At 36.2% G+C, this 15,696-nt stretch overlaps 1 protein-coding gene and 1 long non-coding RNA gene across 2 annotated transcripts; both read right to left on the bottom strand.

Moving 5' to 3' along the window:
- Positions 1-1,364: 1,364 nt before the first annotated feature.
- On the bottom strand, positions 1,365-2,059 carry LOC131218034 (structural maintenance of chromosomes protein 2-2-like). The gene is made up of 3 exons (XM_058212716.1): positions 1,895-2,059; positions 1,653-1,820; positions 1,365-1,550 (listed from the first exon to the last, which is right to left on the bottom strand). The coding sequence occupies exons 1-3, from the start codon at positions 2,003-2,005 to the stop codon at positions 1,365-1,367; spliced, it is 465 nt and encodes a 154-aa protein (XP_058068699.1). The 5' UTR covers positions 2,006-2,059.
- Positions 2,060-10,858: 8,799 nt separating this feature from the next.
- LOC131218873 (uncharacterized) lies at positions 10,859-12,535 on the bottom strand. Its single transcript, XR_009157885.1, has 2 exons — positions 11,693-12,535; positions 10,859-11,372 (listed from the first exon to the last, which is right to left on the bottom strand). It is a non-coding gene; the product is annotated as an uncharacterized LOC131218873 (long non-coding RNA).
- Positions 12,536-15,696: the final 3,161 nt, after the last annotated feature.

Below are 15,696 nucleotides of genomic sequence, written 5' to 3'. Positions count from 1 at the left end.
AATCGGGATCGGGTTTAGGTTTGGATTTTCAAGTTTAGGTTTAGGTTAGGGAGTTGAGATTAGGATTAGGTGTAGGTTTAGGTTTAGGGATTTGAGAATACGTTAAGGTTTAGGTTTAGAAAATTAGGTTCGGGCTATAGGTTTAGGAAATTGAGTTTAGGTTATAGGTTTAGGTTATGAGTTGAGGTTATAGGTTAAGGTTTAGGTTATAGGTTAAGTTTTAGGTTTAGGTTTAGGTTTAGGTTATAGGTTTTGGGATTTGAGAATAGGTTTAGGTTAAGGTTATAAGTTTAGGTTTAGGAAATCAGGTTCAGGTTCGGGATCGGATTTAGGTTTGGGTTTTCAAGTTTAGGTTTAGGTTTAGGTTAGGGAGTTGAGATTAGGATTAGGTGTAGGTTTAGATTTAGGGATTTGAAAATACATTTAGATTTTAGGTTTAGGTTTAGGTTATAGGTTTTGGGATTTGAGAATAGGTTTAGGAAATCAGGTTCAGGTTCAGGATCGGGTTTAGGTTTGGGTTTTCAAGTTTAGGTTTAGGTTTAGGTTAGGGAGTTGAGATTAGGATTAGGTGTAGGTTTAGGTTTAGGGATTTGAAAATACATTTAGGTTTTAGGTTTAGGTTTAGGTTTTAGGTTTTAGTTTATAGGTTTAGGTTTTAGATTTAGGTTAAGGTTTAGGTTTTAGGTTTAGTTTTAGGTTATAGGTTTTAGTTAAGGTTTATATTTAGGTTTAGGTTATAGGTTATAGCTTTAGGGAATTGAGAATAGGTTAAGGTTTAGGTTTAGGAAATTGGGTTCGGGTTCAGGATCGGGTTTAGGTTTGGGTTTTCAAGTTTAGGTTTAGGTTTAGATTAGGGAGTTGAGATTAGGATTAGGTGTAAGTTTACGTTTAGGGATTTGAGAATACATTTAGGTTTTAGGTTTAGGTATAGGTTTTAGGTTATGGGTTTAGGTTTAGGTTATAAGTTATGGCTTTAGGAAATTGAGAATAAGTTAAGGTTTAGGTTTAGGAAATTGGGTGCGGGTTCCGGATCGGGTTTAGGTTTGGGTTTTCAAGTATAGGTTTATGTTTAGGTTAGGGAGTTTAGATTAGGATTAGGTGTAGGTTTAGGTTAGGGATTTGAGAATAGGTTAAGGTTTAGGTTTAAGAAATCATGTTCGGGTTCGAGATCGGGTTTACATTTGGGTTTTAGGTTTAGGTTTAGGCTATAAGTTTAGGTTAAGGTTTAGGTTTATGTTATAGGTTTTGGGATTTGAGAATAGGTTTAGGTTATAAGTATAGGTTTAAGTTGTACGAATAGGTTTAGGTTTAGGTTTTATGTTTAGGTTAAGGTTATATGTTTAGGTTATAGGTTTAGGTTTAGGTTATAAGTGTATACAACTTTTATGTCCCAATCTGTCCCTTGATTTACGAGGATCACGAGATGAGAAGTCATAATCTGTCCCACTTTTTCCAAATAATTGTTTCTCAACTGCAATCCAACTATGCCTTTCTAGTAGTTTATCTACCTTCAGGGAGCAATCTTTCTGTTCCATCTCCATTCGCTTAATCTGTGTGAATGGGAAGGAGTGGGTTTCTATCAAGAACACATACACAATTTCATAGATCAAGCAAGTTAAATAAAATAGGAATAGAATAACCACTGCAAGTACCTCATTTTCCATTTTTTTCCTCTCAACATTTGCATCACTAATTTTATGTTGAAGCTTCTGTTGCTCCTTGACAACGGCACTGATCTCAGCATCACATTCTTTCATCTTTGAATGACTCAAATTGAGCTCAGATTGGGCTTGATCATATTCCTTCTTTATGGAACTAACCTACAATAGGAAAGGCAATAAAGACGCGTGCATTTTGTGTTCAGCAAAAAGGGTTAGATTGTAAGTTTAAGCACCTTACTTGTAAGGTTATCTACTTCTGCAGTGAGGCTGTTTATTTGTGTCTGTAAAGAAACCAATTGATTTTCCAGAGAAGCATGCTCTTGAATGACTACGTCCTTCTCCATAATGAGCCTCTCTCTTTCATTTTCAAAGTTATAAATCCTTTCACAATTGAATGCATCGAAATTTAAAAATAAATATGTGCAAGAATGCACCAATTACAATAAGAAGTGTGTGCAAGAATGCACCTTGTTGTCTATTGAAGATGGAATTGAATCAGTCTTATTTTTGTTGGGATTACTTTTGCCTACGTTGATGCTGAAATGCGAGACACATCCCATGGAGATCTGTAGTTCTAGATCAAACCTATAAATCGACAGCAAAACAGAAGTGCAGTTTGGGTAGTATCACACAAGTGAGCAATGTACATACTAGCTGATTTATCTATGAATTCAAGCTTCACTGTAGAAAAATGAGATAATGCCAAAAAACTACCAACTAATCAATGTACATACCGGCTGCTTTATCTTGTTATTCGATGTTTTAAGTGGAAATGAACAAACCTTGAGAGCTTTTTTCCTCACTAGTATACTGAAATACCGACATAGAGAAAATGCCTCCATTGAAAATGTAGTCCTCAACCAGAGCTTGCATCTTATGAGAAAACGCCATAATGAAATAGATAAATTAAACTTTGAGAATAAAAACATTGGTATAAAGTAAAAGGAATTAGAACAAAGAAATCACTACTAGCAAAACATCCTACATTTGAGAAACTCACTAATATTGAATTCAATGGGAAAAAAAAACTGCATGCATAAAGAAATCAGAACATCCAAATGCAGACTCTAGGGGCTGAGGACAATAACATCTATGACTACTAGAAGTGCCACCTTTTTTCCTTTTTCATTTTCTTTTTTGTCAAAAGAATGAGGTGGGTTGGTGATCTTGGTAACATTGGAATGGATAACTAGTTCCGCACCTAGGCGACATCAAACATATCCATGTCAAGTCCATGAGCTTGATTTGTTGACGCATTTGCAGGGATGAGATTGCATGGGTGGTTTTTGGTGCATTAAAATCATAAGCATATATGATGATTCAAATGCGTGAATTGCAAAAACTCATAGAATATCTATACACATCTAAATCATAATATAAAGGAAAGAAAGCATATCTGAATCACGTGTAGCCAGGCTACAAGCCCCAGCCTCATCTGCAGAGTGGGAAATATGTGAGGCGGAGTATGATCCATGAGACAACAAAAAGAATAAATGAAAAGCTAGCAAAACCTTCACAGCCACCATTCTTTGACATCTTCCCCATTTCCAGAAAGACATCGCTCATATCATGAAGAGCCAAAACAGCAGAACCGACACAAGAAAATCTACAAGAAGAGGCAGATACAAAATGTTAGGAAATTTGGGTAGTCTTGCTGCCTATGCATTGAGGAACAAATAATCACACACCACCAATAACAATATGCAATTGAATATATTTAATATTTGTGTTGGTTCTGTTCATGAGGACCTAAAAATGAGATCAAATGCACGCATCATCATCATGGGCCTACAACAGTCCACTATCCCTATGGAATGGACATCTGTCAAGACTAGGATATACACATTGAATTAGTTGAAAAACAGAGATAACTGATGAGATTGTTTGCCGTTTATTAGTCAAGGCCAAACAAGACACTTTTACTTCCTAATTTGTTTTGGAAAAGAGTTTAAAAGCCGACTATGTTTTACAATAAAATAAGCGCCCGAATGTTAATTACTCTCTTTTTTTTTCTTCTCTCTGTTTTTTTTTTCTCTTCTATTTTCGTTTTGTCGGTGAAAACTGTTGATCTTAAAAGTATGGATTGCTGGGCAGACAGCAAACAATGGTCACAACCTAGAACCAAAAATAAGCTTATCAGCAGGTACTTGTTAGCTTATTAGGTGGGCCATGCACGATGAAAGGTACCGATTGAACTATCTCACCCCAAACATTAAGTGAGGAGAGTTTGATGCAGATGAAATGGACCTCATCATCAGGCTTCATAAGCTTTTGGGTAATAGATGGACGCTGATTGCAGGTAGAATTCCAGGAAGGACAACCAATGATATAAAGAAGTATTCGAATTCACACTTGAGTAAAAGGTTTACTTCTATAATAACCTGGAGACTGCAAAAGCTAGCCATGGCAAAGTCCTAAAGGCACAGCCTAGGATACTCTCCAAGAGTTTGATTAGTCCTGAGAGCTCGGCAAGCCACTGTTGGCTCCAGACAATGATGCAATACAGTGGGAAAGGTTTGTTCCAAAAGGGAGGAGAGAATGGGCCCTTGAGCAGTGGAGATGCAATGGGAGAGCTATTACTCCACAATGGAGATGCTGAAGCAATTATTTGGTTGACACTTAAAAATCAATTCATACCTACTAATATTAGAGCTCATTTGAGATCCATTATTTAAAAACAAAAATAAAATAAAATAAAATAAGAAGGATGGATTGGATCATCCAAGCAGCATGATTTTTTGCATTGTAACCTATGAAATGTGTTCTTGATTTAATTAACAGTTCAAATCAATCAATTGGACTGAAGTTTGACAAACAACAATTGTATTCCAAATAACAATTATATGTCAACCATAAGGTATGCCAAATCGGTTACGTATCGGCCGTATCGGCCGATACGTAACGGTAACGGTGGGAACCGTTACCCGTTTCGGGGCCGTATCGGCCGTTATGATTTTTTGTACCCGTATCGGCCGATACGGGCCCGTTACGGGCGTAACGGCCGTTACTGGCCCGTAACGGTCAGCCGTAATGGTAAAAAAACGGGCATTTTTCTTTTTTACATTTTAAGCTCCGTTTTTGATGTTTTTTTAAAACTTCTTGCTTCCAAACTGTTTCTCACTCCTTCTACTACTAATTTCGACCAACCTTGGCTGGATATTTGAGGAAAAAACACATTATATTACGGATTTTGTTGAATCAAAGCTTAGTGGGCCATTTTTCATAAATTTGTCAAAAATAGGTATTTATACTTTTTTAATATATTTTGCTGTTTTAATCATCTCATATGATGTGTTAATCATAGTAGAACATGTCAATATGCATTTTACAGATTTGGGGTGCCATTTAATATTTTTTAAATATTTTTTTCTATTTACGCATGAATTTTGATCCTTTTTTTTTAAATTCAAAAAATCAATTTTTAATGGTTGTTTTGTTGTTTTAATCATGCCATATGATGTGTTAATCACATTAGAACATGTTAATGTGCATTTTACAGATTTGGGGTGCCGTTTAATATTTTTTAAATATTTTTTTCTATTTACGCATGAATTTTGCCCCTTTTTTTTAAAAAATTCAAAAAATCAATTTTTAATGATTGTTTTGCTGTTTTAATCATGCCATATGATGTGTTAATCATAGTTGAACATGTTAATGTACATTTTACAGATTTGGGGTGCCATTTTATATTTTTTAAATATTTTTTTCTATTTACGCATGAATTTTGCCCCTTTTTTAAAAAATTCAAAAAATCAATTTTTAATGATTGTTTTACTGTTTTAATCATGCCAGATGATGTGTTAATCATAGTAGAACATGTTAATGTATATTTTATAGATTTGGGGTACCATTTTATACTTTTTAAATATTTTTTTCTATTTACGCATGAATTTTCCCCCTTTTTTTTTAAATTCAAAAAATCAATTTTTAATGATTGTTTTGCTATTTTAATCATTCCATATGATGTGTTAATCATAGTAGAACATGTTAATGTATATTTTATAGATTTGGGGTGCCATTTTATATTTTTTAAATATTTTTTTCTATTTACGCATGAATTTTGCCCCTTTTTTTTTAAATTCAAAAAATCAATTTTTAATGATTTTTTTACTATTTTAATCATTCCATATGATGTGTTAATCATAGTAGAACATGTTAATATGTATTTTACAGATTTGGGGTGCCATTTTATATTTTTTAAATATTTTTTTCTATTTACGCATGAATTTTGCCCTTTTTTTTTTTAAATTCGAAAAATCAATTTTTAATGGTTGTATTGCTATTTTAATCATGCCATATGATATGTTAATCATAGTAGAATATGTTAATATAAATTTTACAGATTTGGGGTGCCATTTTATAATTTTTTAATATTTTTTCTATTTATGCATTAATTATGGCCATTTTTTTTAAAATTCAAAAAATAAATTTTTAATAATTGTTTTACTGTTTTAATCATGCCATGTGATGTGTTAATCATAGTAGAACATGTTAATATATATTTTACAGATTTAGGGTGTCATTTTATAATTTTTTTCTATTTTTAAATTAGTGACTTTATGTTTTTATTTGCTTATATTGGACAGGTTTTGCCTTGGTGCTTCTTAGGATTTAGTTACAATATAAAATCATCTTTATTAACATAGGTCATACACTCATACTCATATCTAATTATCTAGTGTCTACCTAAACCTAAAGAAATGTCTGGGTCTGGCCAACAACAAGTAAGTGATGATATGGGATGACAACATTGTGAGAGGGTTGGTGGTACTAGGCACCAAATGAAGTGCAAGTATTGTGATAGATTAGTGACTAGTGGAATTACCCGTCTCAAACAACATTTGGCACATCGAAAGGGTCAAGTTACGCCATGTAGTAGAGTACCGAAAGAGATAATGCTTTTAATGCAAGCTAGTCTGGATGAATCGAAGGGTAAAGGTGCTGCTGTACAAAAGAAGAAAGATGATATTTTGGATACAGCTCGACAGGAACTATTTGGTCCTGAATATATGGGCATTCGTGATGAAGATATTATTGATTCTGACGAAGATTCAGATCGAGAATTTACTATAGCTAGGAGAGAGAGCTTGCGTCTAGCTCGTGAAGAGGAAGAACGTCGCCGCATGTTTGGCACGCATGGGTCAGTGCGTGATACAGGAGGGCAGTGGGAGTGGGAGTGCAACTGGAAGTGCAACTGCTTCTGCAGGTGGGGGCAGGGGGGTAAGTTTGGTGGGTTACGGCGTATGTTTGGGAGCCGACGACAGACATCTTCACATGATGCCCCTATACGTTTGGATGAAGAAGTAAATGAGCCTAGGAGACCCTCTATTGATCCAATCCTATTTAGGAAAGAATCAACTAAATAAAAAAAGATAAAACAAATGTGGAGTAGAACTTCCATTGAGAAATTAGGTAGAGTAGCAGCAAAGTTATTTATACATGCCAACATACCTCCTAACGCAGCCAATTCTCCATATTGGTAGGTGGTAATTGATGCAGCAGCAGGTGAAGGAATAAAAGCTCCCACGGCTAAGGAGATTAGGGGGAAATGGACAGATGCAAAATATGCGGATGTAAAAGCATACGTGGCTACCTTTAAACCTGTATGGCAAACCAGAGGATGCACAATCATGTGTAATGGTTGGACCGGCCCAACCAGACGCAGCATGATCAACTTCATAGTATACTGCCACTTAGGAACTATATACCACAAGTCAATTGATGCCTCAGAGGCAACAAAAAATTCTACTTATATTAATGGACTAATGGATAAAGTTGTGGACGAGATTGGAGAGGAGAATATAGTGCAGATTGTGACAGATAATGAAGCAACGTATAAGCTTGCAGGACATATATTGATGGATAAGAGAAAACATCTTTTTTGGTCACCATGTGCTGCCCATTGTATTGATCTTATATTGGAAGATATTGAGAAGAAGAAGAATGTTAAGGAAATGGTCGAAAGGGCAAGGGAAGTGACGATGTTTATTTACAACCATAATCAAGTAGTTGCAATAATGAGAAAGTTCACGAAAGGATGAGAGTTGTTGAGGCCTGCGGCGACTAGATTCGCAACAAACTTTATAGCATTAGAGAGTTTATTCCAGCATAGGGAAGAGTTGAGTGAGATGTTCCCTTCCCGAGAATGGCTCAACACAAAACATGGGAAGAAGACATCAGGAACACCGGTCGAAGTTGCGAACACCATACGGGACAACAAATATTGGAAGAAGGTCAAGGCGATCCTAAAGGTGATGGAGCCACTAATGAGGGTACTCCGTCTTGTTGAATTCGATGAAGCACCTACCATGGGCTTCCTATATGATGTTATGGATAAGGCAAAGTTTGCAATTCAACGTGATTGTAGAAGTTGGGAGACTTATTGAAAGATGATCAACAAGAGATGGACAAAACAACTCCATCACGATCTTCATGCAGCAGGTTACTACCTAAATCCTAGGTATAGATATGCTCAATCATTTGTTGCAGATGATGAAGTTCGTGTCGGGCTAAAAAATGTGATAAAGATATTAGAGCCTGACTTAGATCGGCAAATAAAGACATTAAATGAATTAGATACATTTGGAAATCGCCTTGGTAGCTTTGGAGATGCTCTTACACAACATGCAGTATCTAGATTGCAACCAGCCGAATGGTGGATTAATTTCGGAGAGAGTACAAAAGCTCTCCAAAAAATTGTAGTAAAAGTTTTGAGCCAGACAACATCTTCCTCTAGCTGTGAAAGAAATTGGAGTTGTTTTACGCTCATTCATTCAAAGAATAGGAATAGATTGCAGACTAGAACATTACATAGACTTGTCTTCATACACTACAATATAAAACTAAGAATGCGACGACATCATAGGAGCATTACAGCTGCTAATGATGGAGACTACTGTCCAATAAACTTGGATAATATTTATAATGAGGATGACCCACTTCTACCTTGGTTGGAAACAAGGGAAAAGCAAATTTAAGAGGATAGTGAAGAATTGGAAATTGATAACCCAGAAATACGCAGAGCGCAACAAGAGAGTCGTGCAGATGTGTTAGACCCAGTAAGAGGGGCAGCGTTTATGCCACGTACGGATACGGCTCAAGATCAATAAAAGAATACGAGCAGTGGTAGCGTGACCGTGTCAGATGAAGATGATGACCCCCCTGCCCCTGGTGCTGGCACTTCTGGTGTTGCTCAGTGCCCTATACAGCCGTCTACAGATCATGATGTCGATGAACATAGACGAGGTGGTACACGAGGTCGGACTTATGAGTGTACCGAGTCACGATACAGCTAGCAGGAGGTGGGTACATCTACTGGTGCACCGGGTCCGAGAGGTTCGAAACATCAACAGGCTCATCGTCTTGGTTATTATGATGGATATTCTTATGGTGAATTGAATTATGATGGTTATACTGAGTCTGTTCCATCACATTCATGTTGGAGTAGTCCTCCCGATCAATATCCATATGATTATAGATATCCAGATCCAAATCTAAGTTACTCATCACAGCAGACGCACTCTCAATCTCAAGATTCTCAACAGCCTGAGTATGGGCACCAGTATGGCTATTCGACGAGCACTGAGTATTTCCTTCTGGCACTGGATATTATGGATATGCAGCACCTACACCTATTGGACAGCCTCAGCCTGATGGTGACGATGACGATGATGTGGAGGTCGAGCAACCACAAAAAAGCAGATTTTCATTTTGGTGGTGACTTGTGATTGTGAGTATATATTTGTGTTAAGGTAAGTATTTGCAGCAGACAGCTCACAACAGTATTATTGCAAGAAGCCATGCACACACTTGACACTGCCGAACTTGTATTTAAAATAGCTCCCCTGACAACCAATCAAGTAATCCTTAATCAAGTTGCAGGGGAGTATATCAGACACTACTAATTTTTTTTTTTTAATATTCTTGACTTGAGGATGACAGGTCATAGACAGGAATCACACTATCACAGTCACGTGCACACTGCACAGGTATGTTCGAGAAATTCCTCAAAAATAATTGCAAACACCTAATGTAAGATATTTTCATTTTACATTCATTCTAATATATCTATCATTGATAGTAGATAGTTAGAAAATTAAATATATGAATTTTGTAGTCAAATTCAGGTTATCTGGTTCATAAATTCATCAGACAGTCCGATACAACTTCTCACCAAAGAGTGGACCGTTACACCACCATAAACATGTTCCAATTTATAAATGAATGCATATTTGGAATGCTTAGAATATTCTGGATTTAATCCATATTTTTTCATATTTTTTTGGCAAATTAACAGTTCAAATCAATCGATTGGACTGAAGTTTGACAAACAACAATTGTATTCCAAATAACAATTGTATGTCAACCATCAACTGATAATATGCATATGCAATGAACAATCAGTTTTATGTGAATTTTAAAGTTTGACAAAGAGCATCACCATTAGCCCCATGCAGCTGGGCCAACATGCATAAGTTACCTGTCTTGTTTGTGCATGAGGCTATGGTGCTGCAGCAGCATCAACATCCCCAATAAATGGTAGAAGATTCTTTCTGGCGCTGGTAAAGGATCGTCAAATATGAGGTGTTCGTCAAATGTAGATGCTGGAAAGGAAATTAGCATCTTCTGATGTCCCAATCAATGAATAATTACTCACCCTGCAGATATAAGCAAACCAACCAACTGCCTAGATTCTACACGTTCAAACGTTGTTCCTTATTCGAGGGCCTTCCTAATAGCAAGACCTTTTTTTCTTTTTTCTTTCTTTTTTTTTTTTGGAATGATGGGAGAAACAACAGATTTTTAAATTTCACCTTTTCTATTGCTTGTGCAAGAGAATAGATAACTAGGAAGAAGTAGAGCAATTGTTGGCATTTCAAATAACTAGCGAAAGATGATAGTAAAAAGGACAAGTAAAAGCAACCAAACACCCCAAATCATAAACCATGAAATTGCATAAACTGGTAACAATGACAAATTATCTTAGATGCAACAAAATCACATGCACAATCTTAGATGCCCCGAACAAAATGGCATTTTCATATGGAGTTCTAGCTGCACAAGATGGAATGAGGCAGTGCAAGTTGTACTGGTTTCAATCTCCAGGTGATCCAAAACCATTATTTCAACTATGGTTACACAGACCTAAAGCAACATAGCATGAAAAAACTTCATCATGGAGACTAAATGATCTAAGGTGCAAAGACAAGCTGGGCACATGCAACTGCTGCATTTTCATCAACAACCATCCATCATCCGCAAAACCATTCACAGCATCATTGCCAAAAAGTTCTCTGCTGCAGCTTAACGAGTAATCACATCCAGCATGGCAGTTGGTTTGATCAAAACAGGAGAAGATACTGTCACTGTAGGCCCCATCTTGATGATGCATTGAATATTATATTGTTCATCCATTTTTCCAGCTCATTTCTCAAATGAATTCAGCAAATCCACACATTCATTATCCAAAATAAGCAAAATTCAAGACCACATTAATGATCCAAAATAATAAAATCCACAACCATGACCACCATAAAAACTCCTGCTACCTGCAACATTTTACAAGTCTCATACCATACTGCTTAAGGTAAATACCAGGGTGCTCTTACCACACTCAATAGCTTCAATTACTACCTGCAACTTCCTTTCCATACTTTGTATTATGTTTAAACATATCAAACCAGACTCCATAAAAGAATTCCTTTTTTAGTCCTACACCAGAGACCAATCCAAATCAGTAGTACCACAATGAATGCAAAACATTACTGGCCTCATGCATAATGCAAATGAAATCATAAGAAAGCATCACAATGTTAAAAAAGAAAAAGCAAAGAAAATCCTATTAGAAAGAGAGTTGTTTTTGTTGGTGACTTTCTGTGACTCAATCTGTTCATGTTGGTGAACCAGTCATAGATGACAGAAGTTGCATAATTTGTAAATAAGAAAAGAAAGAGCGGGAAACTCCAAAGACGGATTATGTGAACAAAATAAGAATTTCAAGGTACTCGTGTTGTACTTCTATTATTATATACCTCATTTTGGACAATTGAAGCTCTTCAAGCATGGAACAACTCCACTCCAAGATCAATATGTGGTCAACAATAAGCATTATAAGATTATATTCGACGAGGTTTAATACACATTTAAGATGAACAGAAGTGGCTGCAACAAAACGGACGACCATCACCAACAACTCATTGTGCAATTTAACAATAAGAACATTAGAAGCTTATGAATTGTTCAGCATTGAAGAGGTCCCAAACAAGTTGCTGATGAAATACACAGAAATTTTCAACAGCATAATATAAGAAACCATGTGAAATGAACAATGTAAAGAAGCCATAATTACACAAGTAATCTTACAGTGTTCCTTGTGAACAATAAGTTGGTGCAGACCTATCCACTGTAAAACTATTGTAAGAAAGATCACTGCAGCACAAAGTTTGATTGCAATATGAGAAACTGTATGCTGTGATAAGATGAAAACGACAATCTGGTACTACACCAAAATCATGCATTTTCTTTTTCCAAGAAACATTCATTATACGAAACAGCTCATTGGAAACAAATTATAATTGCAAATTGCACAGAGGGCAACATATCCACCTTTCTTGTATTGATCAAGATTGGGTTTCACGTCTCCTTTGGCATGATTCAAAGATTTTATCTTTTGTACATCTCCATGTAGTCCAAACCATAATTATAATTTTTTTTTGGGTAGGATTTGCCACTACTATTTATCTCCATAATAAAACTCTATTGGTTGAGGAATTGTGAATATTCAGTTTAATCAAGAGGAAATGCAGAAATTTACAGATGTTTCCTAGTATTCATAATAAGGAAGTAGCCCTCAAATTGTAGTTATGTTCTTTCCATTGTTAAGAAATTTACAGATGTTTCCTAGTATGCAGATAGATGCATGTGTTTAAACGTGAAGAGAAGAAACTCGTTTATTCCTGCCATGGCTTATTTCTTGAATGTGAAAATCTAAGAATCTTTTAGTTTTTAGGTTGTGTTTGGTTGCACCACATTTCATGATATATTGCCTAAAATTTGCAACAAATTATATTGAAATAGCATGATATTTGGTGCAACCAAACATGTGTCCTTGTAGATTATCTGAATGCGAAATAATGCTGTTGCAAGAATCTTATGGAACCTCCACTCAGAACCACATGACTGTCAATGCCATCCAGACGGCCGATCCATTAGGCCTAGTAGAAGCATCCATCTCCACCATTCATTGGCATTGATTAACTATAGAGTGAACTGAAAATCCTGTAGATTGAAAATGGGTTGTGGTGTGTCATATGGTTCACTACCTACATGCATGGGGTTTTCATTGGGTGGTGTCGTCTTTGTATTTGGGTTGTTGCAGGCCAATATGGAATTGTACCAATCATGGACAAAATTGGTACATTTTGAGTGAGACATACTGGTTTTTGGATGATACTTTTTAACCCCAGTTGTCGCCTAACCATGGTGGAGATGAGATACTCCCAAGGAAGATAGAAAACATTTTAAAAAAAAAATAAAATTAAAAGAAAGATAAAATCCTATTTTCCCTCAACACATGGATTGTGACATAATGCAGGTGCTGATGGATTTGTGATTTGTTTCTATGTGGTATGTATTGAGACACTATGCATGGTTTGGTTAGCCAGATTATTGATCTGATGGGCCCACTTCTGATTCTGGATGCCCCAAAATTGCTCTAGATTAAAAGTTGGTAGCCATCTAATATTTGTTTCTATCTGCATACCAGGAAGCATCTGTACAATCCTTCTTAACAATTATTCAGCATGTCTGAAACATCTATCAAAGATGATTCCTAGAAGTTAGTTTTTAAGCATATTAAAGACACGAAAAAAAAAAAAAAAAAAAACATTGGAATTAGGCAGGAGGATACAGGCTATGTAAAGAAAGATATCCGTTGTCAAGTAACATCTGTCGCATCCAATCCGGCACTTCTCCCATTAGCAAATTGCCAGTCAAATACCTAATCAAAAGCCACATTGAAAACCCTTCGGTAACAACCCAATACAAGTTGATTCTCTCCCCCACAAAAAAAGATTCAAAGAATCAAAAATACACTAAAATAAAATGCTAACAAAGCAAGAGAAAATTAAAAAATCCTATTCAAAAATAAAAATTCAACAAATCATAGAATCCAACACCAGATTCAAAAAGAAGAAAAAGAAATCGAATAAATTACCTCTTTGATTGGAAAACCAAATCCAAATCCTGCATCTTGATTCTCTTGCAGGAGGTCTCTAATCTGCCTTTGGAATTCAAAATGCTCCTTTTTTCTCTGCTCAAGTGCACTCCAGAAACATAAATGACAAAAAGGAAAAGGCAATAAAAGTCAAAATACCCCTGCATTGAAGAATACAAGAAACAAACCTTGGATGGAGGACATCTAGGGCTTTATCTTATCCAGGCGGTCCATTTATTTTGAGAGATAATTTCAGGGTTTGATGTTGTGGGGAAGATGGGGTCTGCTGGTCGGGGCTGCTACTAATGAGGAAGATTGCAGGGGCTGATGATGATCGGGAGCCGAAGATTTAGAGGGAGAGCGGGAGAGAGGGCGTGCGAGAACAAAAAAAATAAAATTGCCCCTCTGTTTTTTCACAGATTGGGGAAAATGGATCAGCAACTCACGCTGCCACTAGCGAAGGGCTAGTGATCGGTGCTCTGTGGTCCCACCATGATGTGTGTGTTTCATCCATGCCATCCACCCATTCTTCCAGGTAATTTTATGGTATGAGCCCAAAAATGAGGTTGATCCAAATCTCAAGTGGACCGCACAGTGTTGATTAAACTTCTACCATTAAAAACTTTTCGGGGCCACAAAAGTTTTGAATCAAGCTGATATATATTCTTTCCCTTCATCCAAGTCTGTATGACCTAATAAATGGGTTAGATGTCAAATAACCATTATAGTGGGCCCTAGGAGGTTTTTAATGGTGGAAATTCAATCACAATTGTTTTCACATAGTGTGGTCCACCTGAGATTTATATCTATCTCATTTATGGGATCAAACCTTGAAATTATCTTTCAAAATGGATGGACAGCCTGGATAAGATAAATGCATCATGGTGGGGTCTACATAGCACCAACCACTAGCCACCTTGTAAGTGGCAGCGTCACTGGCCAAAATGAATTTGGATTGGGTATTACCCAGTAAGCTCCTATTTTGAAAGGTACGAAGAATACAAGATGATTTAATCTCCATGATCCTAAACATAAAGTAGATTAAAGTTTCAAGTAAACCACACCATAGGAAGCATATATGATTTAATCTCCATAATTCCTACCGTGTGGTCCACTTGGAACTTCAATCTTGATGATTTTTTGTTTCATGTCCTATAATAATATTTCAAAATATATAGATGGCTTAGATAGAAAACATTTTTTTTTACGCCCTATAAGGCCCCTTATACCAGTGTTAATTATTAATGGTGTGGCACCTTTTCAACTATAGATTAAAACCATAGTAAATGTATCCTTTGCCCCTTTCTTTGGTAATGCTATCTACTCTCATTTTAATACTTCACATTATATTATTTTATCTCCTAAGATCATCTTACCACACAAAGTAGAGACTGTACTCCCATACGATTAGATTAGGTGTCTAACACCTTCATTTTCTGTAACAGTGGTCCCTTACTCAGAATCCCAGGTCGCAAATCAGGAGAAAGAAAGAAAGTCTCTGAATTCTCTGGCTTTTACAGATTTTACAGGTTCTATCTAACTACGGGTTTTTGAGTTAATTGGCTAGTGGTAACTCCAAGTCTACTACATCATCAGTTCAAATCAACCCATACACCACAAAACAAATATAAAAAGCGTGGCGCTCTAAGATCCGACTCGATAGAGTGTGGTAATACAATCTTAGGGGATATTCTACATACAAAATTTGCATTCATACTTCCAAAACATGATTCGAGTTCTATTTTTTAGACCAGATCAAGTTTAGCTCATTTGATTGGTTTTATTTTGTAGTAAAGGAGAGAATGAGAGAGAACAAAGGAA

Source organism: Magnolia sinica, chromosome 11 (genome assembly GCF_029962835.1).
Source record: "Magnolia sinica isolate HGM2019 chromosome 11, MsV1, whole genome shotgun sequence".
NCBI lineage: Eukaryota > Viridiplantae > Streptophyta > Magnoliopsida > Magnoliales > Magnoliaceae > Magnolia > Magnolia sinica.
The sequence above is the reverse complement of the archived record's forward strand: the minus strand, read 5'-3'. Positions and strand labels throughout refer to the sequence as shown.

Bases quoted from the DNA above. Each gene is read 5' to 3' on its own strand.
- LOC131218034 (XM_058212716.1), bottom strand. From the start codon at position 2,005: ATGGAGAAGGACGTAGTCATTCAAGAGCATGCTTCTCTGGAAAATCAA. The intron at 1,821-1,894 runs GTGCTTAAACTT...TTCCTATTGTAG, and splicing joins TAGATAACCTTACAAGTAAG to GTTAGTTCCATAAAGAAGGA. The intron at 1,551-1,652 runs GTACTTGCAGTG...CCATTCACACAG, and splicing joins GGAAAAAAATGGAAAATGAG to ATTAAGCGAATGGAGATGGA.